General features: G+C 46.5%; 2 protein-coding genes across 7 annotated transcripts in view; both read left to right on the top strand.

The window, feature by feature from the left end:
- The first annotated feature begins 19 nt into the window (after positions 1–19).
- Positions 20–10,583, top strand: SLC23A3 (solute carrier family 23 member 3). Of its 3 annotated transcripts, none has more exons than XM_055290689.1 (12): positions 20–1,931; positions 2,076–2,233; positions 2,348–2,445; positions 2,652–2,725; positions 2,924–3,105; positions 3,418–3,541; positions 3,692–3,806; positions 6,351–6,604; positions 7,732–7,837; positions 8,498–8,665; positions 9,655–9,750; positions 9,845–10,583. In XM_055290689.1, the coding sequence occupies exons 1-12, from the start codon at positions 1,770–1,772 to the stop codon at positions 10,138–10,140; spliced, it is 1,833 nt and encodes a 610-aa protein (XP_055146664.1). In that variant the 5' UTR covers positions 20–1,769; the 3' UTR covers positions 10,141–10,583. The 3 variants fall into 3 exon arrangements, with proteins under 3 accessions (XP_055146664.1, XP_055146663.1, XP_055146665.1); XM_055290688.1 differs by having other exon boundaries at positions 2,348–2,469; XM_055290690.1 differs by lacking the exon at positions 6,351–6,604 and having other exon boundaries at positions 3,449–3,541; positions 3,758–3,806.
- Positions 10,584–11,185: 602 nt separating this feature from the next.
- Positions 11,186–24,066, top strand: part of NHEJ1 (non-homologous end joining factor 1) — an 85,246-nt gene continuing 72,365 nt past the window's right edge. Inside the window, exons 1-4 of one of the 4 annotated variants that reach the window (XM_063645716.1) lie at positions 11,289–11,330; positions 12,764–12,826; positions 13,631–13,807; positions 14,247–14,459. In XM_063645716.1, coding sequence (XP_063501786.1) covers positions 13,631–13,807; positions 14,247–14,459 — 390 coding nt within the window. In that variant the 5' untranslated portion in view covers positions 11,289–11,330; positions 12,764–12,826. Of the gene's footprint in view, positions 11,331–11,489; positions 11,536–12,763; positions 12,827–13,630; positions 13,808–14,246; positions 14,460–24,066 lie in introns of those variants that run through there. The other 3 variants (XM_055290698.2, XM_055290697.2, XM_055290699.2) reach the window with 3 other exon arrangements.

The following is a 24,066-nucleotide window of genomic DNA, read 5'->3' as shown; positions in this document are numbered from 1 at the left end:
CTTTCCTATTGTTTGATAGGCATAGGCTTCCATTTCCAACTTTGTTCCTGCTCCCAGGACCCTGGGCCCTAGCACTGCTCAACTTGGGATGCCATGGGACACAAACGGTGACTGTCCTGTGCCTGAGTTGGCCCTGTCTGTCACTTGTTGTGGGTGAGCACTCTCCTTGTGGATCCCGAAGCACATCTCGTGGAGAGGGGCCAGGCCTTGTATCCAGCAGAGCCTTGTGAGCTCCTGAGGGCAAGCCATGAGGACGCTTCTCTCTCCTGACCTCCTCACTGGTCTGACACATGGTGATGGTCACATGGTGCTTAACAATTCCAAGAACTTGAAGAACTCCAAGGCTGGGTCATCACTGGAGGAAGAAAAACAGTCTGGGCAGCTTGACTGAGGGTATTTGGGACTGCGGAGGATCCTTCACGGAAGAAGTGGTTCTGCCCCCTAGGGGACATTTTGGAAATTTATGGGCCATTTTTTCTTTGTCAAAAGGATTCGAGGGGATGGGGTGCTACTGGCATTTCATCAACCTGGGCGGGATGCTAGACATCCTGAAATGCTCAGACCTCCCTTACTGTGAAGAATTCCCAAGACAACTTTTGAATGACCAGCTTTATGTATATGAAAACCTTGTTTATCTGAGCCTAGAACTATCTTTGCACATGTAAACGTAAAATAGTGTTTGTGCGTTTTGAAAAGACTCAGTTTGCTAGGAATTTATTCCCATGTAAATTAAAACGACTTTGTTTTGCTTGGCACCTTAACCAAGAGTTTGTTTGCCATTTTGGAAAATCGGGTTACCAACATCAGAGTCACCGATAAAGCACCGATATCAGCTGGCATTGCAGCTATTGCAACCACAGCGATTCTCATGGGGTGTGGGATTGGACTACTTCATTGTACTTTATTGTCTTCTGATTTAGTTGTGCTTAAGCCTTCACATAATGAAATACATGTTGTTATGAATTTTATTCTTTACAGTGAGCACGTTTCAGGTAGTTGTGGTTGTCACATGTGATGTAGGATATATTATCCACAAGTTTCTTTCTTTTTTTTTTTGACACAGTCTCACTCTTGTCACCCAGGCTGGAGTGCAGTGGCACGGTCTCAGCTCACTGCAACCTCCGCCTTCTGGGTTCAAGCAATTCTTGTGCCTCAGCCTCCCGAGTAGGTGGGATTACAGGGATGTGCCACCACATCCAGCTAAGTTTTGTATTTTTAGTAGAGATGGTTTCACCATGTTGCCAGGCTGGTCTTGAACTCCTCATCTCAAGTGATACACCCAGTTCGGCCTCCCAAAGTGTTGGGATTACAGGCATGAGCCACCACACTGAGCCCACAAGTTTCATTTTGAAGTAGTCCAGGGGCCTTGGTTCTGAAAGGGGTGAGGACTGTGTATCAAATAGTGATGGTTTTAAATGGGAGGGAATAAAGTCTGCAAAATTTCCCCGGATTATTTTGAAGAGCTCCTCTCCTCCCCACCCCTCCTATCCTACTTTCTACAGCCTGGTCTAGGGGCAGGAAATCTGGAAGAAGATTCTCAGGGGAGGGCCCCAGAACTCAGCTCCCCAGTTAATGGCTGATGGAATTTGCACAACAGCTGGGCAAAGGTGAAAGGGCGGTGCCCTGCCCCAAATTCCTTATATCTTTGCTCCGCTTCATTGACACCCCCACCTTCTCCCCACCCCAGACTTCAGCCAAACTCTGACCTCTTACTCTCTCTACTTAACTCTGGTCCCGGGCAGCCAAGACAAAGCGAAAGGCAAGGCAGCATGAGCCGATCACCCCTCAATCCCAGCCAACTCCAATCAGTGGGCTCCCAGGATGCCCTGGCCCCCTTGCCTCCACCTGCTCCCCAGAATCCCTCCACCCACTCTTGGGACCCTTTGTGTGGATCTCTGCCTTGGGGCCTCAGCTGTCTTCTGGCTCTGCAGGTAGGAGGCAGAGGTGCAGGAGTTGGTGCTGCCTGATGGTGTGTGTGGGGAAGTAGACGTAGATGTGGCATGTGAAAGCCTCTGGAAGTATTGTAGGTATTTCCACTTCTCTGAAGACTGCCCTCCCCATTCCTCCACCTGCAGCATGTCTTGGTCATGGCTTCTCTGCTCTGTGTCTCCCACCTGCTCCTGCTTTGCAGTCTCTCCCCAGGAGGACTCTCTTACTCCCCTTCTCAGCTCCTGGCCTCCAGCTTCTTTTCATGTGGTGTGTCTACCATCCTGCAAACTTGGATGGGCAGCAGGTGAGAGGAACCTCCCTGGAGAGAGGGGCAGAGTCCTGGAGGGTAGGAGAGGTTTGGGGGAGCCTTGCTGGCTGCCACATATTTCCAGACCTGCTGGGGCTGCTGTTCCTACAGGCTGCCTCTTATCCAGGCTCCATCCTTAGAGTTCCTTATCCCTGCTCTGGTGCTGACCAGCCAGAAGCTACCTCTGGCCATCCAGACACCTGGAAACTGTGAGCACAGAGCAAGGTCAAGGGGTAAGGGTGGGGTTGGGTTCTCATCTGAGTGTGCAGGTGTAGGTGGGTGCAGAATTGAGATTGGGCAGTGGTGAGACTGTGACACTGTAGGGGGCTTGGACGGGTGCCAGGAGTGGGACTGTAGAGCAATGGGTCTCCATCCCATTCATCTTTCTCTTCTCCATGCCCCAAACTTTTCCTAGCCTCCCTCATGCTGCACCTGTGTAGGGGACCTAGCTGCCATGGCCTGGGGCACTGGAACACTTCTCTCCAGGAGGTGGGTGTCTGGAGGTGAGAAGGGATAAGGGTGGTGCCAGGCTTGGGGGGGGTGGTTCTTGTTTCCATTATGCAGAGACTGAGATGCTCCTGGAAAGGAGTTTTGGGAGGAACCCATACCTAGAATTAGGAAGACCAGGCTGAGGCCAGTTTGATTGAGCAGAATGTTTTCTCTCCATCCTCTCCTCTCTTCTACCAGGTGTCCGGGGCAGTGGTAGTATCTGGGCTGCTGCAGGGCATGATGGGGCTGCTGGGGAGTCCCGGCCGCGTGTTCCCCCACTGTGGGCCCCTGGTGCTGGCTCCCAGCCTGGTTGTGGCAGGGCTGTCTGCCCACAGGGAGGTAGCCCAGTTCTGCTCCACTCACTGGGGGTTGGCCTTGCTGTACGTGAGTCCTGAGAGGCATGGGATGGTGCCCAGTGGGGGGGCAGAGCTGCTGGTCCTATCATATTCAGCAGCGACTGGAATAGGGACATGTTTTATATTTGGAATCCAAGACTTTTCCTTGATTCATCTGGTCTCCCTGACTTTCACACTGTTTTCTGCAGTCCCCCAAGGTGACTTCCTATTCCTTCCATGGGAGTTTCCTTCTCTGGGATCACCCCCCGCTTTTATGGTATTCTGCCCACTCCCACCTCCTTTCCCATCCCTCAGGATACCCACTGCCTATTGCTCCTAAAGCCTTCTCTCTCCTAGGGTTATCCTGCTCATGGTGGTCTGTTCTCAGCACCTGGGCTCCTGCCAGTTTCATGTGTGCCCCTGGAGGCGAGCTTCAACTTCATCAACTCACACTCCTCTCCCTGCCTTCCGGCTCCTCTCAGTATGTGTGGGTCTGGGCAGGGCAGTAGAGGTCAGAAGGGCTGGACTGGAGTGCTCACTCCATCCCCTACCTTTTGGCTTCTGTCTACCCCAGCAAAGCTGGCTCAGAAGGTTCTGGGGGAGGAGTTCTCTTCTCAGTCTCGCCCCTCAGGTGCTGATCCCAGTGGCCTGTGTGTGGATTGTTTCTGCCTTTGTGGGATTCAGTGTTATCCCCCAGGAACTGTCTGCCCCCACCAAGGCACCGTGGATTTGGCTGCCTCATCCAGGTAGGTTTTCTCCTAGTCCTCCATTCTCTTGTTCAAATAAAGGTATCTATTTATTTGAACTCAAATAACTTAATGGATTTTATTTCTGAGTTAAATCCTGTGTTTTTTCAAAACATATAGGTGAGAGAAATTACCAGTCTGAGAGACAGACAATGCTAGCCCCTCACTGTAGGTGTTTTTTGTTTGTTTGTTTGTTTGAGACAGGGTCTCACTCTGTCATACAGGCTGGAGTGCATGGCGTGGTCATGGCTCACTGCAGCCTCAACCTCCCAGGCCCAGGTGATCCTCCCACCTAAGCCTCTGGAGTAGCTGGGACTACAGGTGTGTGTCACCATGCTGGCTTTTTTTTTTTTTTTTTTTTTGTAGAGACAGGGTTTCACCGTGTTGCCCAGGCTGGTCTCAAACTACTGGGCTCAAGTGATCTGCCTGATTAAATGCTGAGATTACAGGCATGAGCCACTCTGCCCCATCCCACTGCAGGTGTTTTATTTGGGTCAGTGTTAGGAGACAGACATCTGTTGTTTCTGTAACCCCCGATACTCACTATCAATACTCCTTACCCAATGAACACATTTACGTTACCAGCCCCTATGGGCATTTGACTTGGCAACCTATGTATAAAGATTGCTTTTGAGGCATTGTATGTTAAATTTGCTCATTCTTCAATTTATTTATTTGTTTAATTTACTTTTTGGGACATGGTCTTGCTGTGTTACCCAGGCTGAGAGCATTGATGCAAACATGGCTCACTGCAGCCTCAACCTCCTTGGCTCAAGCTATCCTTGTGCCTCAGCCCCACAAGTAGCTGGGATTACCAGTGTGCACCACCATGCCTGGCTAATTTTTGTGTTGTTTTGTAGAGACAGGATTTCGCCACGTTGTCCAGGCTGGTTGTTCATTAATTTAATAAGGATCTGTTGACTGCTGATTATGTGCTAGGTGCATGGTAGAGGACATAGTGATGAACATGACAGACACAGTACTTGCCTTCAGGGAGCTTACAGTCTATTGGGGAATACAGATACTAATTAAAGAGTCACCCAAGGAAATATAAAATTGCCATTGTGGGAAGTGTAACCAAAGGGAGATACATTGTGTCCTAAGAGCTTATAATGGAGGCCAGGCACAGTGGCTCACACCTATAATCCCAGCACTTCGGGAGGCGGAAGCAGGAAGACTGCTTGAGGCAAGGATTTCGAGAGCAGCCTGGGTAATAAAGCAAGACTCCACTCTACAAAACATAAAAAAATTAGCTGGGCCTAGTGGCACATGCTTGTAGGCCTAGCTACTCAGGAGACTGAGGCAGGAGGATCACTTGAGCCCAGGAGTTGGAGGCTGCAGTGTGCTATGATTGCACCACTGCATTCTAGCCCAGGCGACAAGAGTGAGACCTTGTTTATAAAAATAAAATAATAAAATAAAATAAAAGTAAAATAAAATAAAATAAAATAAAATGCCAGGCACCATGGCTCACACCTGAAATTCCAGCACTTTGGGAGGCTGAGGTGGGAGGATTGCTTGAGCTCAGGAGTTAGAGACCAGCCTGGGCAACATAGTGAGACCTTGTCTCTATTAACAGTAAAAAAAATTAGCCAGATATGGTGGCATGCACCTTTAGTCCCAGCTACTTGGGAGGCTGAGGTGGGAGGATCGCTTGGGCCTGGGAGATTGAGCCTGAGTGAGCTATGATTGCATCACTGCACTTCAGCCTGTGTAACAGAGAAAGGACCTGTCTCAAAACAAACAAACCAACCAAAAAACTTATAATGGGGAATTTGAATTTATCAGGGAGGTCAATAAAAATGTTTTGTTTTGTTTTGTTTTGTTTTTTTTGAGATGGAGTTTCACTCTTGTCGCCCAGGCTGGAGTGCAATGGTGCGATCTTGGCTAACTGCAACCTCCACCTTCTGGGTTCAAGTGATTCTCCTGCTTCCACCTCCCAAGTGGCTGGGATTACAGGCATGCACCACCATGCCTGGCCAATTTTATATTTTTAGTAGAGATGGGGTTTCACCATGTTGGCCAGGCTGGTCACAAACTCCTGACCTCAGGTGATCCACCTGCCTCAGCCTCCCAAAGTGCTGGGATTACAGGCGTGAGCCACTGCTCTCGGCCTAAGTAAAGACATTCTTGAGGATGGGGCCACTGAGTTGAGATGGAAGAGATAAGTAGGAGCTAACTAGACAAAGGCAGGAGGGAAGCACATTCTAGTTGCAGGAAACTGCATATGCAAAGGCCCTGTGGTGGCTGGGAGCACAGCATGTACAAAGGCCTACAACAAGGCCAGTGTGGCAGGAGTGAAGGAAGTGAGGCAGAGTGTGCTGGGAGATGAGGCTGCAGAGAGAGGGAAGGGCCAGACCAAAGAGGACCTTGGAGACCATGGTAAAGGGATGGGTCTTTCTCCTTAGAGTTCAGTAGTTTTGTCCCAAGACATTATCTTCAAAGACATTGAGGCATCTAGGATTCTTGTGGCACAGGCTGTTGGAGGCAGGGGGTACTCCTGACTTGAGTCTGGCCCCAAAGTGGCTTCTTCTCCCTCCCCAGGTGAGTGGAACTGGCCTTTGCTGACGACCAGAGCTCTGGCTGCAGGCATCTCCATGGCCTTGGCAGCCTCCACCAGTTCCCTGGGCTGCTATGCCCTGTGTGGCCAGCTGCTGCATTTGCCTCCCCCACCTCCACATGCCTGCAGTCGAGGGCTGAGCCTGGAGGGGCTGGGCAGTGTGCTGGCCGGGCTGCTGGGAAGCCCCATGGGCACTGCATCCAGCTTCCCCAACGTGGGCAAAGTGGGTCTTATCCAGGTACGTGGACCTGAGATGGGAGTGGGGTGGGGTGGAGCTAGAGGGGAAGGAGAAGGACAGGAACTTACACCGATTGATTGCCAGGTGTGCCCAGCACTTCACATCAACTATCTTACTTGGGGAGGTGCCTAGGATTAGACTTTGGGCTAAGAGAGTAGGGAAATGAACAAATCACCACGGAACTCCTGTGCATGAGGCACTGTATCAAGGCTGGGGCAAAGAACCAGTCACATAAAGTTCTGCTCTCTTGGGGACTTCATAGAGGGAGAGGCAGACAGTTGAAGGAAAAAAGTATCTTTTTAGGCCGGGCGCGGTGGCTCACACTTGTAATCCCAGCACTTTGGGAGGCCGAGGTGGGCGGATCACGAGATCAGGAGATCGAGACCACGGTGAAACCCCGTCTCTACTAAAAATACAAAAAATTAGCCGGGCGTGGTGGCGGGCGCATGTAGTCCCAGCTACTCAGAGAGGCTGAGGCAGGAGAATGGCGTGAACCCGGGAGGCGGAGCTTGCAGTGAGTCGAGATTGGGCCACTGCACTCCAGCCTGGGTGACAGAGCGAGACTCTGTCTCAAAAAAAAAAAAAGAAAAAAGTATCTTTTTAAAAAAGTGGGCCAGGCATGGTGGCTCACACCTGTAATCCTAGCACGTGGGGAGGCTGCGGCAGGCAGGTCACTTAGGCTAGGAATTCAAGACCAGCCAGGCCAACATGGTGAAACCCTGTCTCTACTAAAAATACAAAAATTAGCTGGGCGTGGTGGTGTGCACCTATAATTCCAGCTACTCAGGAGGCTGAGGCAGGAGAATCGCTTGCGCCTGGGAGGCAGAGGTTGCTGTGAGCAGAGACCGCACCACTGCACTCCAGCATGGGCGACAGAGCGAGACTCCATCTCAAAAAATTAAAAATTAAAAAAAAGTGAAGAAAATTTCAGAAGGCGATAAGTGCTATATAAAAAAATCAGGGTAGTAGGATGGAAAGGAGGCACGTTTAGATAGACTGGCCAGGGAGGCTTCTTGGAAGAGTAACATTTGAGCTGGGATCCAAATGATGAGAAGGAACCAGTAAGGCAAAGACCTGGGACAGTCTGAGGAAGTGGCTGTGTTTTCCAGTGTCTTTTCTTCATGCAGGCTGGATCTCAGCAAGTGGCTCACTTAGTGGGGCTACTCTGCGTGGGGCTTGGACTCTCCCCCAGGTTGGCTCAGCTCCTCACCACCATCCCAATGCCTGTGGTTGGTGAGTGGATGTATCAGCAGGGCTGGTATTGAACTGCTACTCCCCAGTGTGGCCCGATCAGTTCTTTAGGATGGCACCCTTTCCTTCTAAATAGCTTTCCTGGATGGATGGATGGATGGATTGATGGATGGATATGAGCATGTGTCAGCCTCAATTTCTCAGCCCAACATCTTGGTCTTCTCTTGATTGGGCTTCTGGGCTTCCTGAAGAATCAGAAATCAGCCTCAGGCTGGGCATGGTGGCTCACACCTGTAATCCCAGCACTTTGGGAGGCCCAGACAGGCAGATCACTTGAGGTCAGGAGTTCGAGATCAGCCTGGCCAACATGACGAAACCTGTCTTTACTAAAAGTGCAAAAATTAGCCAGGCATGGTAGCGCATGCCTGTAATCCCAGCTACTCGGGAGGCTGAGGTAGGAGAAATCGCTTGAATCCGGGAGTAGGAGGCGGAGGTTGCAGTGAGCCGAGATTGCACCACCACTGCACTCCAGCCTGGGCGATAGAGTGAGACTTGTTCTCAAAAAACAAAAACAAACAAACAAAAATCAGTCTCTTGGGTTTTATTTTTTTCCCATTACAACCTGCTTGCCCTGCAATACTCCACGCTATGTGAGCCCCCTTGACCCCTCCTGACCCCCTTGATTTCTTCTATATGAGACAGGTGGGGTGCTGGGGGTGACCCAGGCTGTGGTTTTGTCTGCTGGATTCTCCAGCTTCTACCTGGCTGACATAGACTCTGGGCGAAATATCTTCATTGTGGGCTTCTCCATCTTCATGGCTTTGCTGCTGCCAAGATGGTTTCGGGAAGCCCCGGTCCTGTTCAGCACAGGTAGGTGGAAGGGAAGAGGTGTTGCTCAGTAGCAGGAAAGCAAGGAGTTGAGGCTTCAGGCTGCCGGGATTCCTGGCCCCACAGCCTTCTCTGGGCTTTGGTGTAAACACCTCATCCATTTGTTTAACAGATATTTATTGAGCACTATGCTAGCCATTTGGAATACAAAGGTGCCTCCCTTTATTACAGCGTAGTACAAGAGATGAGATGTGTAGAAAAATAACAGGAAAGGTTCAGATAAAGAGCTACGGTGCTCAGTGGCAAGAGAGATAGCTTCTGTTTGAGGTGATCCAGTAACAGAGCTGGTCTTGAGGATGGTAAGTTTTAAACATCTTTGGTGAGAAGGTCATTCCTGATGGAAGAACCATCATTTACGCAAAGACACAGAAGTGGGAAGTCTTAGGATATGCCCTGAGAGCAGTAAGTTGGTTAATTTGTCTCACCCAGTTCTCAACTGGGTGATTTTGCCCCCATGGGGACATTTGGCAATGTCTGGAGACATTTTTGGCTGTTACAAATGGAGGAAGAGGGAGTTGTTACTAGGGTTTAGTGGATAAAAAGATGCTGCTAAACATCCTACACTGTACAGGATATCCCCCCTGCACCACCATCCCCAACAAAGAATTATCTAGTCCAAGATGTCAGTAGGACTGAGGTTGAAAAACCCAGGATAGAGCATAGAGGTGAAAAATGGGAGATGAGGTTGGGGCTTAAATACTAAGCTTTCTAGAGAAAGGGAACCTGGAATAGTCAAAGCATACATGGAGGGTGTGTGGATGATCAGAACACAGGGTGTTGAGCAGGAATCCTGTGGGAAAGGCCTGGATTTGGAAAGTGGAGAGTAGAAAGACAGGGTGAGAGGGATGAAATGACAATTCAGAAAGATCTGTCCTTAGTCCAAGACGTGGGTTTAGGTCTGGGAGGGTGAGACTCCTCGGCTTGGATATAGGATCAGAGTTCCCTTCCTGCCTGGCCCCAACCCTTCATAGGCTGGAGCCCCTTGGATGTATTGCTGCACTCACTGCTGACACAGCCCATCTTCCTGGCTGGACTCTCAGGCTTCCTACTAGAGAACACGATTCCTGGTAAGTTGAGGCTAGGCCCTAGCAGACTGGGGAGTGGCCAGGAAGCCATCCCTCCCTGGGATGGGCAATAGCCTGACAAACCTCTCTTTTGCAGGCACACAGCTTGAGCGAGGCCTAGGTCAAGGGCTACCATCTCCTTTCACTGCCCAAGAGGCTCGAATGCCTCAGAAGCCCAGGGAGAAGGCTGCTGAAGTGTACAGACTTCCTTTCCTCATCCAAAACCTCTGTCCCTGCATCCCCCAGCCTCTCCGCTGCCTCTGCCCACTGCCTGAAGACCCTGGGGATGAGGAAGGAGGCTCCTCTGAGCCAGAAGAGATGGCAGACTTGCTGCCTGGCTCTGGGGAGCCATGCCCTGAATCTAGCAGAGAAGGGTTTAGGTCCCAGAAATGACCAGCACGCCTACTGCTGCCCTGGTTAATTTAGCCCTAACTCTCATCTGCTGGAGAGTCAGCTCCCAAACTGTTCTTTCTCATAGGCAGAGGGTATGTGTGTGTGTATTACATGGGCCCGTCTAGAGGTTCCATTTCCCAGTAGGGTGGGTTGCCTTTCCTTGTCTTAATTAGGCCTAACTGTTCCGGAGCAGAGACCATGATTTAGTGGACCATGAATGAATGAGATTTTGCCTGTGTACTATCAATGCCACTTGAACTCCAGCATTCACTTTAATATTTATTGAGCATCTCCCATGTGCAAGGTCCTGGAACTACAGGGATAAGACAGGGTCCATGCCCTCTCAAGGCATTTACGGTTTAAAAAGACCTTTGTAATTACTAACGAAAATGCAAAGCAGAAAGCAGTCTGTAATAAAGATTAAATAATGCCGTGGGAGCAAAGAGGAAGCGATAATGAATTCTGATTGGGGACAGTGGGAAAGGCTTTATGCAAGAAGCAATGAGGATGGCCTTGACAAATGAGGAGGATTTTTGGTTTTGGAAAATGGATGCAGAGAAGTTTTCAGGTTTGGGGTCCAGCTTGAGCAAAGCCATGGGTTGTACAAAGTCCAAGATAGCTGAGGGGTTTCAAATTTCTCAGTAGTGAGGGAGTATAAGTACGGGGATGATGGAGAAATGAGGCAGGAGAGGTAAAGGATGAGGTCAGACTATGGGACTTATGCCTGGGAGACTCCTTCCTTCAACAACTCTAGTGCTGGTGGAGGACCTGAGAGATTATCTACAGAAGTTCAATCCCTTATTTTGTTAAAAAGAGACCGGACAGGTAGGGGAGGGAAGAGAGGTGACTCAAGTTTGACAAATCCAAACCTGGGATCCCCTCTCCTGCGCCTCGCCCACTATTCTTTCTACTCGGCCAGCGTGACTCCAAGACGCGCCACTACCCCTCTACTAGCCGGCCGCCCGGCCTCTCCTCCAGGTACCTTGGCCACTGCGGCGCTCCTCTCATCAGCGTCCCAGGCCCAGAAGCCCCGCCCACGCCAGGCATAGGCCCCGCCCCTGTGTCCCAAGACCCTGCCTCCTCTGGCGGGGGGTGGAATTGGCCTCTTACTCTAGGCCTTTCGGTTTGCGCGAGCGGGCAGGAAAGCGTGCATGCGACTAGGAGGGTGGGCGCTCTCGCGGCCGCTGACGGTAGGTGGAATCGCGCTCGAGTCCGGGCAGGAGCAAGCCAGCGAGGGACTGCACAGACGCTGCGGGTTGGCCCTGGCTCTGGCCTTTTCTCCCTGGAGGGAGCGCGCGCTGTCTGGGACCAGGGCAGGCCTCCGGGGGTGGGAGGGGCCGCGCGTGCGCAGTCCGCTGGCTGCTGCCCGGCGTGGATGGTAGGGCTCGAGTGAAGGTACTCCTTGGTCGCCTGTTTGGTGCGACGAAACCGCTGGTGGCCGGCTTTGTTGCCCCTCGAAGCCGCGCCCCAGTGCAGCCAGTGCTGTAGAAATGGGAAGGCGGACGGCGAAGGCTCTTCTAGCTGGGGCGGGTGGAAGTGGGACGCCCGGCGGCTCCTGGGGTGGGGCTGTGGTTGTGGGACCTAGGGTTCGCGCTGTCCCAGGGGGACCGGGCGGGGCCCAGCCGGGATGCTCTCTGGGCCCCTACTGACCTCTGCAGGGCGTCGGAGGAACTGCCCAGAGGGGTCACTGCTGAGGAGCGGAACTTGGTGCAGATAAAGGTTCTCAAGGGACTCCCCCGCCGGGATGCCCCTCGGTGCCCCTCTACTCAAGAGAAATAAACCCGTGAATCTGGTTAATGTGAATGTTAAAGGCAGCCTTGAAGGAAAAAAGGAAAGGGTGAAGTGTAGAGGCCTCGGACGCAGAACGGGACGCGTGTGGTGGGAGCAGGCAGCCGGGGTCTGGTGCCCAATGTGTCAGGCCTTTTTATAGGGCCGGTTACTCCTGGCCACATTTTAAACTCCTCCCCCTTTACCCAACAAACAAACAAAACCCATCAATTTGAGGGTTCTGAGCTTCCGGGCTTTCCGAAGGAATGGGCTAGAATAGTAAACCCAATTTTGGCAACTGTTAGAGTACACTGGGGAGTGCCTGTAAGGGAGATGAAAGTGTTTGGCGACTTTATTTGCGTTTGTGACCTTTGGCAATGTGGAGCTCTTGTCCAGCTAGGACTATAGGACTAGCTTAATCATCCCATGACCACTTCTGTCCCCATAAGAGCAGCATGTGGGAAATGTGACGGAAACACCATCCTCCAAACACAAGGCTTTGAGGATGCCATAAAGAAAGATCGCCACATATATGTATATGTATGCATATATATATATATATATATATATATATAAGTTATGTCACAAGTCACAAGGGCACACTTCAAAAACTAGGGGAAATGACTGTGTTAATCAGACTTAATAAGGAATTTCCTTATTTACATTCTAAATTTTTCCTTCCTGGTACTTCTCTTCATTTTATATTTGTAGACTGGAATAATGAAGGAAATTGTCATCTTTTTTTTCTCCCCCACAGGAAAAACAATCACATTCTCTGTCAAGCAGCCGTAGTTCTGATTGTCTACTAGGTTAAGCCTACTACTTTAGCTGCTGAGATAGAAAAGTTGTTTTGCAGGGGTTCCAGGCTGGGCATGTTGTCATTGGTGGCAGTGCACTGGAGTCGGAATGTGGAGGATGAGTTAAGTGGAAGTTAATTCAGTCTTTACCTCTGTGATGTGCTCTGCCTTGTATTCATGATTTCCTAGTCATTCTGGTTCTTGTTGAAATGAAATTTAGGTCTTTTCTATTGCTCCTGGACACAGGTTCTTAGCTCTTTTTTGTGTCATTGATCTCTTTGAGAGTTTGATAATAGCTGTAGACCTCTTCCCCCTCCCCATGCATATATGTGTGTACGCATAACATTTTCATATGATTCTAGAGGATTCACATGCATTGACTCTAGATTAAGAATCTGTTTTAGGGATTAAAAAAAAAAAATCCTGAGAGCTTCCTAAACTTTGTTTTTAGATAATGATCAAATACTTCGAATTTCCTGGCCCTGACACTATGACTTACGATGTTTTATAAGACAAGAACTATTCCTTCTCTTCTAGTTCTGGGAAAGGATAGCAGTAACATATTTATTAGGAATGTGATAAAGATGGAACAAGAAGGGTTTCCACATTATGTTATAGTATTAGAAAGCAGAAATACTAACAGCAATATGCTGAGGCTTAAACACTATGGAGGAAAGATTTTCTGTCCTCTAGGAATGTAATATGGGAAAAAAAAACCCTCAAGATTTTAAATATACTTTTAGTGGCCAAGAGGTAGTAAAGTTGGTGCTCAGCTGGTTGTATACTGGGAGAACATAAATCCATGCCTTCTATTTTATCAGGGAGGATTTTCATGAGATTTTAGTTGATACAGACTGGTTTGGGTGGTGCCCTCCCTAGGCCAGCATGACCCTGAGGCACTTTACTAAATGAAGACTTTTTTGCAGATGGAAGAACTGGAGCAAGGCCTGTTGATGCAGCCGTGGGCGCGGCTACAGCTTTCGGAGAACTCCCTCTTGGCCAAGGTTTTTATCACCAAGCAGGGCTATGCCTTGTTGGTTTCAGATCTTCAACAGGTGTGGCATGAACAGGTGGACACTAGTGTGGTCAGCCAGCGAGCCAAGGTAAGTATGAGGAGAAGTACTGCTGTGTTGGGGATGTGAACATCAACCAGCTTGCTGGCCTGTAGTTTCCCAAGGAAGGTTGAATCGGGTTGAGACAATTCCGGTTAATGTCCTTTACTTCTGCCTGTAGCCCTGGAATCTTCGTGTGTGTGTGTGTGTGTGTGTGAGAGAGAGAGAGAGAAAGTTAGTTTCCCTACCCTATGCATGATAATGAATATATTATTTGATCTAGATAGGCCTTTTGTAAATTAATCTTGCCCAAGGCAGAATTGTGAAGTAGGCCAATTGATCTTTGTGACTCTCTTCTTTTTGTTTTCTTCTTTCCCCTTCCTCTCACGTCCATTGTCTTCGAGTTAACCAGGGCTTTCCTTTGCTGTTACTTATGGGGGAATTAGTTTCCTTTTAGCACCCTTACTCTGTACCACTGCTGTCTCTTTAGGAGCTGAACAAGCGGCTCACTGCTCCTCCTGCAGCTTTCCTGTGTCATTTGGATAATCTGCTTCGCCCATTGTTGAAGGATGCTGCTCACCCTAGCGAAGCTACCTTCTCCTGTGATTGTGTGGCAGATGCACTGATTTTACGGGTGCGAAGTGAGCTCTCTGGCCTCCCCTTCTATTGGAATTTCCACTGCATCCTAGCTAGTCCTTCCCTGGTAAGTGTAATTCGAATATGGGGTTGGGGGAGGGATGCCAGTTGCTTTGAGATGAAGCTTTAGGTGCTTTTATTTTTTTGCAAACCTTGTTTGAAATTCTTCTCCAATCAGAAAACTTTCCTTGACTAGACAGAAGGCAAAAAGGATTCTTTTTTTTTTTTTTTTTTTTTTGAGATGGAGTTTTGCTCTTGTTGCCCAGGCTGGAGTGCAATGGCACGATCTCGGCTCACCGCAACCTCTGCTTCCCGGGTTCAAGCGATTCTCCTGCCTCAGCCCCCCGAGAAGCTGGGATTACAGGCACACACCACCACGCCCGGCTAATTTTGTATTTTTAGTAGAGATGAAGTTTCTCCATGTTAGTCAGGCTGGTCTTGAACTCCCAACCTCAGGTGATCCGCCCACCTTGGCCTCCCAAAGTGCTGGGATTACAGGCATGAGCCACTGCGCCCGGCCTGGCAAAAAGGATTCTTGACTGTTACATCCTTTCCTTGCAAAAGGAGCAGAGTATTGAGTGTCTTTATGCATTAATGAATTTATTCAGCATTTTAAAAGCATCTACTATGGGCTAATTGTTGGTTATCCAGACCTGAAACAATGTAGCCTCTTCCTGGAGTTCATAATCTAGTGAGAAGACAGACAAACAGGAAATTATGATAAGGTATGATAGGTTCTTTGATTGAGGTAAACCCTGGATGGTTGAGGATTGGAGAAAACCTCTTTGAAGAGACTGTTACTGAGCTGAGTTTTGAAGATGAGTAGGAGAAAATAAATAGAAAAGTCATTGTAGGCAAGAGATGTAAAGATGTGTAAGTGAGGGGCAAGTTCGGGGACTTCATGACTGCTGTGTAGATAGGAAGGCATGAGAAATGAGGGAGGCAGTGGCCAGATCTTGAAGGATTCTAATGAGTTTGGATTTTATCTCAAAGGCAACAGGATTCACTGAAAAACTTTAAACAGGAATTTAACATGATCCAATTCGTGGTTCATCAAGATTATTCTGGCAACAGGGTAGAATATGTACCAGTGTTAGGTACCTTTCTAAACATTATCTTATCTTTTAATCCTTACAACTGTCCTTCAGGATAAGTATTATTATCCCTGTTTTTCAGAGTAGAATACTGAGATTGAAAATAACTTGTCCAAAGCCATCAGTTTATGAGTAAATGAGCTGGAATTTGAATCCCAGATGAGTCTGGTTCAAAGCCTCATTTTCAGAGACTAGGGGGATAATATCCTCTACTCACTCATAGCTATGTTTCCCAGGAGATTTTATTAGAAATTAAGAGTGGACGTTAAAGACTAGTTTTCTGGAATAACAGACACGGTTTCAGTCAGTAGCACTTAGGGGACAGGGTCTTCTTTGGGAAGCCTAAGAGTATAGATTTGTTAGCAGAGGGATCCGAAGACAAGAGGACATCATTTTTTTCTCTCTTCTTTAGTCTCCCACAGGGGATGTGATGCTTTGGCATCAATAGATGACTGGATAGAAAGACTTTTTGAGAAACTGTTTGCTGATGTTTATTTTATTTTATTAATTTTTTTTGAGACGGAGTTTCACTCTGTCACCCAGGTTTGAGTGCAGTGGTGCGATCTTGGCTCACTGTAAGCTCTGCCTCCCGGGTTCATGCCATTCTCCTGCCTCAGCCTCCCGGGTAGCTGAGACTACAGGTGCCTGCCACCATGCCCGGATAATTTTTTCTTTTCTTTTTTTTTTTTTTTTGAGACAGAGTCTCGCTCTGTCACCCAGGCTGGAGTGCAGTGGCGCAATCTCGGCTCACTGCAAGCTCCGCCTCCCGGGTTCACGCCATTCTCCTGCCTCAGCCTCTCCGAGTAGCTGGTACTACAGGCGCCCGCCACCACGCCCGGCTAATTTTTTTTTTTGTATTTTTAGTAGAGACGGGGTTTCACCGTGGTCTCGATCTCCTGACCTCGTAATCCGCCCGCCTCGGCCTCCCAAAGTGCTGGGATTACAAGCGTGAGTCACCGCGCCCGGCCCCGGATAATTTTTTCTATTTTTTAGCAGAGACAGGTTTCACCGTGTTAGCCAGGATGGTCTCGATCTCCTGACCTCGTGATCCGCCCACCTCGGCCTCCCAAAGTGCTGGGATTACAGGCGTGAGCCACCGCGCCCGGCCTGATGTTTATTTTTATTTTTATTTTATTTTTATTTTTATTTTTTGAGACGGAGTCTCGCTCTGTCGCCCAGGCTGGAGTGCAGTGGCGTGATCTCGGCTCACCACAAGCCCCGCCTCCCGGGTTCATGCCGTTCTCCTGCCTCAGCCTCTCCGAGTAGCTGGGACTACAGGCGCACACCACCACGCCCGACTAATTTTTATTGTATTTTTTAGTAGAGACAGGGTTTCACCGTGTTAGCCAGGATGGTCTCGATTTCCTGACCTCGTGATCCGCTCACCTCGGCCTCCCAAAGTGCTGGGATTACAGGCGTGAGCCACCGCGCCCGGCCCTGATGTTAATTTTTGATCTGGAGCCCAGTAAAACTAGAACTGAGTGCTGAGAGAATTACTTATTCATTTATTAACTTCTAAGGCCTATCAACAGTGCTTAGCATATACTCACATTTGTTTATTTTAAATGAATTTCTTGTGAACTTTTCCATCTTGCAAATAAATAAAAATACATAAATAAAATTTAAAAAATAAATTTAAAAAATAAAATAAAAAAATAAATAAAATTTAAAAAGTTTTTTTGTAGAGATGGGGGGTCTCTCTGTGTTGACCAGGGTGGTCCCGAATTCCCCACATCAAGCAATCCTCCTGCCTTGGCCTCCCAAGATGTTGGGATTACAAGCAGGAGCCTGGCCCCATCCCATACTTTATCTATTTCATTTAAAACATTTAAACTTTCTAAGTAACACCAGGGGGCAGTGTTTCCTCAATAATGTTTGTTCTGGGACCAAACCATTTGGGCGGCCTTTGGGAATCCCTAGCAATAGCTAATCTCATTTTGCGTTACATGGACCTAGAAATGTGGAATATGTAGTATGATTGTGGAGACAGTTCTCCTTGGAGGCTGATGGGCTCTAATAGTTTCTTCTTTCAAAAGAATACAGTAAGGAACACTAATATAATGATATTACAATTATAATATATATAGTATATATTATAATATAGATTAATATATAAATATATGTAATATGTAATATATTATATTAACATATATGTTATGTTAATCTATATTAATATAATATGTAATGACATAATATAATATATATTATATAATATATGATATATATATAATACAGTATAATATAAAAGTATGTAAAGAAAAAATAGCTATTCTAGGCAAATTTCTCTAATTGGGGAACTACATTAAAGGAAAGAGACAACAGTGTTTAGGGAGGGATGAGTCTTGGTTTGCCATAGGAAGAAATTAGATTTGAGCAATTCATGAACAATTGTGCTTTAAGTTAAAATAAAATACTCATCATTAAAAGAAGAATGCCCTCCTAGGGAAACGCCTGAACCTGAGAGAGCTTTATATAGAAAAAGTTAGAGCCAGTGCACATGGGTAAGGATGTAGGTGGATACTATTTCAGGCTTGTGTGTATGTCTGTAAGGTCACACAGTCATAATTTTTGTAACTCATTCTTGTGATCGTTTTCATTTAATTTTTTTGAATGAGTAATTCTTGAAAAAGGCAAACATTTCAAACAGCATTTAAGTGTATACAGTGAAAAAATAGATCTTTCTACCCCGTTCCCTAGTCCCTCCTTTTCCTTTTGCAAAGCAACTACCAACTACCAATATCAGCTTCTTGTGAATTATTAAAGCTATATATGTATATACTGTATCTATATCTTCATATGACCACATATATATCTGTGTATATGTATATTTTTTGACAAATAGTATCATGCTGTACACACTGTTTAGTACCTTCCTTTTTTCACTTAGTTGTAGAACTTACCCACTGCTTCACTTGATGAGCCTTAAAAAAAAGAATTTAGAGATTACTCATATCAACACATTCAGAGGACCTGCCTCTGTGTTTTTTAATTGCAACATAGCATTGTATTTAATGAATGTATCATATATTTAATTGATCTGGTATTAGTAGACACCTAAGTCTTTTGTTGTTATATATGGTAACTATCCTTGTATTTACTTTTTCTGCATGTAAATGTGTGAATAAATTCCCCTAAGTGGAATAGCTGGGTCAAGGAATATTTGTATCTTTTAATCTTGCCACATAACATAATGCCAAATTGTCTTTCAGAGACATTATGCAGCTTAACTCCTTCCAGCTGTACAGGAAAGAGGAGAATACCTGTTCCTCATACTTCTCCAGCATAACATACTCACATTAACAAGCTAATGGTTTCTAAGTCTGCAAGGGTATTGTGGAATATATTAGGTTTTGGGTCTCTGTTTGCCTGCTTGCTCTCTCTCTCTCTCTCTCTTCCACCCCACCCCCTCCTTTTCTTTCTTTTTCTTTTGAGATGAAGTCTCATCATATTGCCCAGGTTGGTCTTGAATTCCTCAGCTCAAGTGATCCTCTCACTTTGGCTTCCCAAAGAGTTGGAATTATAGGCGTAAGCCTCCACGCTTGGCCCCAGGTCTTTGCGTTCTAACACTGAGTCCATCTTCATTTAGGACAGTGTTCATCTCTTACTCTTTCCTGTTGTCTGTTCCTTCTAATATCTAATATAATTCTTGATATTCTACATTTTAGCTTTCAGATTTGTGATATCTTTGGACATTTTATGATTCCTAGGAGCTATATCCAAAGGTTTCTTAGTGGCAGAAAGAGATAGGTTTTGGAACCAGCAGACTTGAATTTGTAACTCAACTCCACCACTTTGAGACTACTTGTATTAATTTGGATAAGTACTGAATTTTTATGATTCAGTTTCTTCATCTGTAAAATAAATCAACCACAACCTTACTGTCTAGTCGTGAGGATTAAATAAAAGAACATATGTAATATTACTTATGTTTAGCATTATAGTGGACCTGTGAGGGCAAATATTTCAACTCCATAACTTTTCGTTTTAAAAGAGATGCTAGGGCCAGGCACAGTGGCTCACGCCTGTAATCCCAACACTTTGGGAGGCCGAGGCGGGCAGATCACCTGAGGTCAGGAGTTCGAAACCAGCCTGGCCAACATAGCGAAACCCTGTCTCTACTAAAAATACAAAAATTAGCCGGGCATGGTGGTGCATGCCTGTAATCTCAGCTGCTCAGGAGGCTGAGGCAAGAGAATTGCTTGAACCCAGGAGGTGGAGGTTGCAGTGAGCTGAGATTGCGCCATTGCACTCCAGCCTGGCACAGCGAGACTCTCTCAAAATAAATAAATAAATATATAAATAAGAATAAATAAATAAATGAAAGAGATGCTGGGGATGATGGCTCATGCTTGTAGTCCCACCAATTTGGGAGGCCAAGACAGGAGGATTACTTGAGACCAGGAGTTTGGGACCAGCCTGGGCAACACAGTGAAACCCATAGCTACAAAAAAATAAAAAAATAAAAAAAATAGCTGGGTGTGGTGGCATGTGCCTGTAGTCCTAGCTACTTGGAAGGCTGAAGTGGGAGAATCACTTGAGCCCAGGAGTTCAAGGCTGCAGTAAGCTGTGATTGTGCTACTGTACTCCAGCCTTCACTGTATCTCCTGATATGATTCATCTTGATCTTTTTTGTTTGTTTGTTTGTTTATGAGATGGGGGTCTTACTATGTTGCCCAGGCTGGTCTTGAACTCCTGGGCCTAAGTGATTCTCCCTCTTTAGCCTCCAGCTTGATTCATCTTGAGGTTGAGACCTGTCATTCTGCTCCCCTGCTCATGACTTATGAACATTTCTATGGAAAATCTGAAGACTTTGGAGAAAATTATAAATAGCTTTTCCTCTGAAAAAGATTAGCAACTCCTGTTTGTGTATCTATTACACTTCCTAACCTCCTTAACTGTTGTAAGCTCTTTGATGGCAGAGACCTCATAGGGTCAGAGCACATATTAGGAACCCAGTAGATATCTGTTGAATTGACTAATGAACTGTATATCTTCATATATTGCTGTCTATAAATTACGGGGAGTGTCCCTGACATCCTAAAGCCCTTCAAGATTTTTCCTTGTAGTGTCTGTGGATTTGCTTTGAACTATTTACACATTATTATTATTGTTATTTGAGATGGAGTCTTTCTCTGTCACCCAGGCTGGAGTGCAGTGGCATGATCTCAGCTCACTGCAGCCTCTGCTTCTCAGGTTCAAGTGATTCTTGTGCCTCAGCCTCCCGAATAGCTGGGATTACAGGTGCGTGCCACCATGTCTGGCTAATTTTTTGTGTTTTTAGTAGAGACAGGGTTTCACCATGTTGGCCAGGCTGATATCGCATTCCTGGCTTCGGGTCATCTGCCCACCTCAGCCTCCCAAAGTGCTGGGACGTTTTTACACATTTTATCTAGTCTCTCATATGCCCATCAACACATATTTTCAAAATTTCTACTGAGCATTAATTTAAAGCTATCTGGTCTGAGGGAAATCATTTTAGTGTTCATCTAACTTTGAAATGAATTATACCTCAATAAATCAAAATGCTGTAACCCAATCCTATGAAATTATTTTAGCAGTTACAATATTTACTGATAAAAAAACTTTTTTTAAAACAAATAGACATTGGGGTCTGATAGATAATTTCAGTTGCCTGGTATGGCATTATCATATTTAATTAGGCATGACATTAATTAAAAGCTGTTCCTTGTCATGTTTCATGTTTTTATATAATATTTACTGTCACTCAAGGAAATTGCTACTGAGGTAGCCATCCAGAGGGAAGCTGGTTATTAATTTAGGAGTTTCTGTTGTTTCAGTGCTGCCACCAATTGGATAGTGTTGCTGCTTGGGTAGTAATGACAATTATTTCAGTTGAACTCATCAAATATTCACTGTCATTTATACACGTATTTGCCTGTTTTCCTCCTGATCTGCCTTAAACAGTACCAAACTTTTTTTTTTTTTTTTTTTTTTTTTTTGAGATAAGGTCTCACTCCATCACCCAGGCTGGAGTGCAGTGGTGCAATCTCGGCTCACTGCAACCTCCACCTCCTGGGCTCAAGCAATTCTCCCACCTCAGCCTCCCAAGTAGCTGAAAATACAGGCACGCCTCACCACACCTGGCTAATTTTTTTTTTCTTTTTTTTTTTTTTGAGATGGAGTCGCGCCCTTTTACTCAGGCTGGAGTGCAATGGCGCAGTCTCAGCTCACTGCAACCTCTGCCTCCCGGGTTCAGGCGATTCTTCTGTCTCAGCCTCCCGAGTAGCTGGAATTACAGACGCCCGCCACCATGCCCAGCTAATTTTTGTATTTTTAGTAGAGACGGGGTTTCACCATGTTGGCCAGGCTGATCTCGCACTCCTGACCTCAGGTGATCCACCTGCCTCGGCCTCCCACAGTGCTGGGATTACAGGCGTGAGACTGCGTCCGGCCAATTTTTTGTATTTTTAGTAGAGATGAGGTTTCACCATGTTGCCCAGGCTGGTCTCAAATTCCTAAGCTCAAGCGATCCGCCTGCCTTGGCCTCCCAAAGTGCTGGGATTATAGGTGTGAGCCACCATGCCCACCCAGTAGGACCAAATTTAACAAAACAATTCCTAGGAAAGAAGATCGAGGGTAGAGCAGATAAATTTTTCCAAAGCTGAACTTCTGCCACATTCTGAACAGTACTTCCTAGAGGGTTAAGTTTTTGCTAAGGACCTCAATTGGGAGTCAGTGCCAGGTTGGGATGTGCTGTGTGGTAGAAGGAAGACTCTAGTATCTATAGCTAGACTTTATTTCTGGCTTTCCCCTCTGTGCCAGAACCCTTCCATTTCTTGGTCCTTGGTTCTGGGACAAAAGCTGCCGCCACTAACTTCCTTTCTTCCCACCTCCCCACATCCAGTCTTTTCTAATCTAGCAGAAATGTGGAAAAAGTCTTTTCCTCTTAATTTAAGCCAAAGCACAATTAGAACTTTTAGTAGTAACTTTTACCTAGAAAATGAATGGAAAATGAAAACACAAAGGTCTGAAAGAGTCCAGACGTCTGATCTGGATCCAGATGAGTCTGGCTTGCACATATTATGGGACACTCTAGTACCTTTTCCTCATTTCAAGCCTGTTGGGGTATGTTGTCTAAAAGTAATCCTTTCTCAGGTCTAGGACAGGGGTTGGCATACTATGGTCATGGGCCAATTCTGGCTTGCTGCCTGTTTTTGTAAAGCTCTGTTGGAACACAGCCACTTGATTTGTTTACATATTGTCTGTGGCTGCTTTTGTGCTATAACAGGAGAGTCAAGTAGTTGCAACAGGGACTGGATAGGCCACAAAGCCAAAAATGTTGACTATCTGGCCCTTTATAGAAAAAGTTTGCTGACCTCTGATCTAGGGCATTTCTTCTTTTTAGTGCCTTCCTTAGTTCATCTCCTTAAGGGAAGGGAAAGGAAGTCTGATAACGTCCCTTAGTCACAGATAGATTATTAATTTGAATTATTTTATTTTATTTTGAGACAGGATCTCGTTCTGTCACCCAGGCTGGAATGTAATGGCATGATCTTGGCTCACTGCAACCTCTGCCTCCTGGATTCAAGCGATTCTCGTGCCTCAGTCTCCCGAGTAGCTGGGATTACAGGCGTGTGCCACCATGCCTGGCTAATTTTTGTATTTTTTGTAGAGACTGGATTTCATCATGTTTCCCAGGCTGGACTCGAACTCTTGGACTCAAGCAATCCTCCAACCTTGGCCTCCCAAAACGCTGGGATTACAGGCATGAGCCACCATGCCGGCCTAGTTATTTTTTTTGACAGGTTGATGGACACCTTGTGTAGGTGAATTAAATGATTATTCTATATAGCTATACATTATCATATGAGAGTATCACCCTATTTGTACAGCAGTATGGCTGTGTTTGCATTCTTCTTACCTCTTGTTAAAAATGGGGTGTGTGGGCTGGGCATGGTGGCTCACGCCTGTAATCCCAGCACTTTGGGAGGCCGAGGCAGGCAGATCACCTGAGGTCAGGAGTTCGAGACCAGCCTGACCAACATGGTGAAACCCTGTCTCTACTAAAAATACAAAAATTAGCCAGGCATCATGGTGCATGCCTGTAATCTCAGCTACTCGGGAGGCTGAGGCAGGAGAATCGCTTGAACCTGGGAGGTGAAGGTTGCACTGAACCGAGATCGTGCTATTGTACTCTAGCCTGGGCAACACAGCGAAACTCCTTCTCAAAAAAAAAAAGGGGGGGGGTTGTGTGTAGAGTGGTTTGGCTTATACCTTCCTAGGCTAGTTCTTGGTAGCTGGCTTGCTTCTATTGTAACAATAACCTTAGACTATGCTGCATTTGTGGGAACAGATTGAAATTCCAGGCTCCTTCTGGGCTATCATGAGCCCTGAAATGGCTCTTAGTGTCTGGATCTAATTTGACCTTCAAGGGTCTTTACCTTCTGTTGATTTTTGTCTTCTGTTACACTTTAGCTAGTGTATTCTGTTTTTGCCACACTTATTTTCTTGAGGGCTACTTGGATCTTCGGCTTTTCTTGTTTGTTTGTTTGTTTGTTTTCTTGTTGTTTTGAGATGCAGTCTTGCTCTGTTGCCCAGGCTGCAATACAGTGGCATGAT

This window comes from Symphalangus syndactylus, chromosome 8, assembly GCF_028878055.3.
Source record: "Symphalangus syndactylus isolate Jambi chromosome 8, NHGRI_mSymSyn1-v2.1_pri, whole genome shotgun sequence".
Lineage (NCBI taxonomy): Eukaryota > Metazoa > Chordata > Mammalia > Primates > Hylobatidae > Symphalangus > Symphalangus syndactylus.
Note: the sequence above shows the minus strand (reverse complement) of the source record. Positions and strands in the feature narration are given on the sequence as shown.

What these genes read in the sequence shown, in the direction of transcription:
- SLC23A3 (XM_055290688.1), top strand. Translation starts at nt 1,770, where the DNA reads ATGAGCCGATCACCCCTCAATCCCAGCCAACTCCAATCAGTGGGCTCC. An exon ending in CACTGGGGGTTGGCCTTGCT is followed by an intron (nt 3,106 to 3,417) that starts GTACGTGAGTCC and finishes TCTCTCTCCTAG; the next exon opens with GGTTATCCTGCTCATGGTGG. An exon ending in CATCCCAATGCCTGTGGTTG is followed by an intron (nt 7,838 to 8,497) that starts GTGAGTGGATGT and finishes TATATGAGACAG; the next exon opens with GTGGGGTGCTGGGGGTGACC.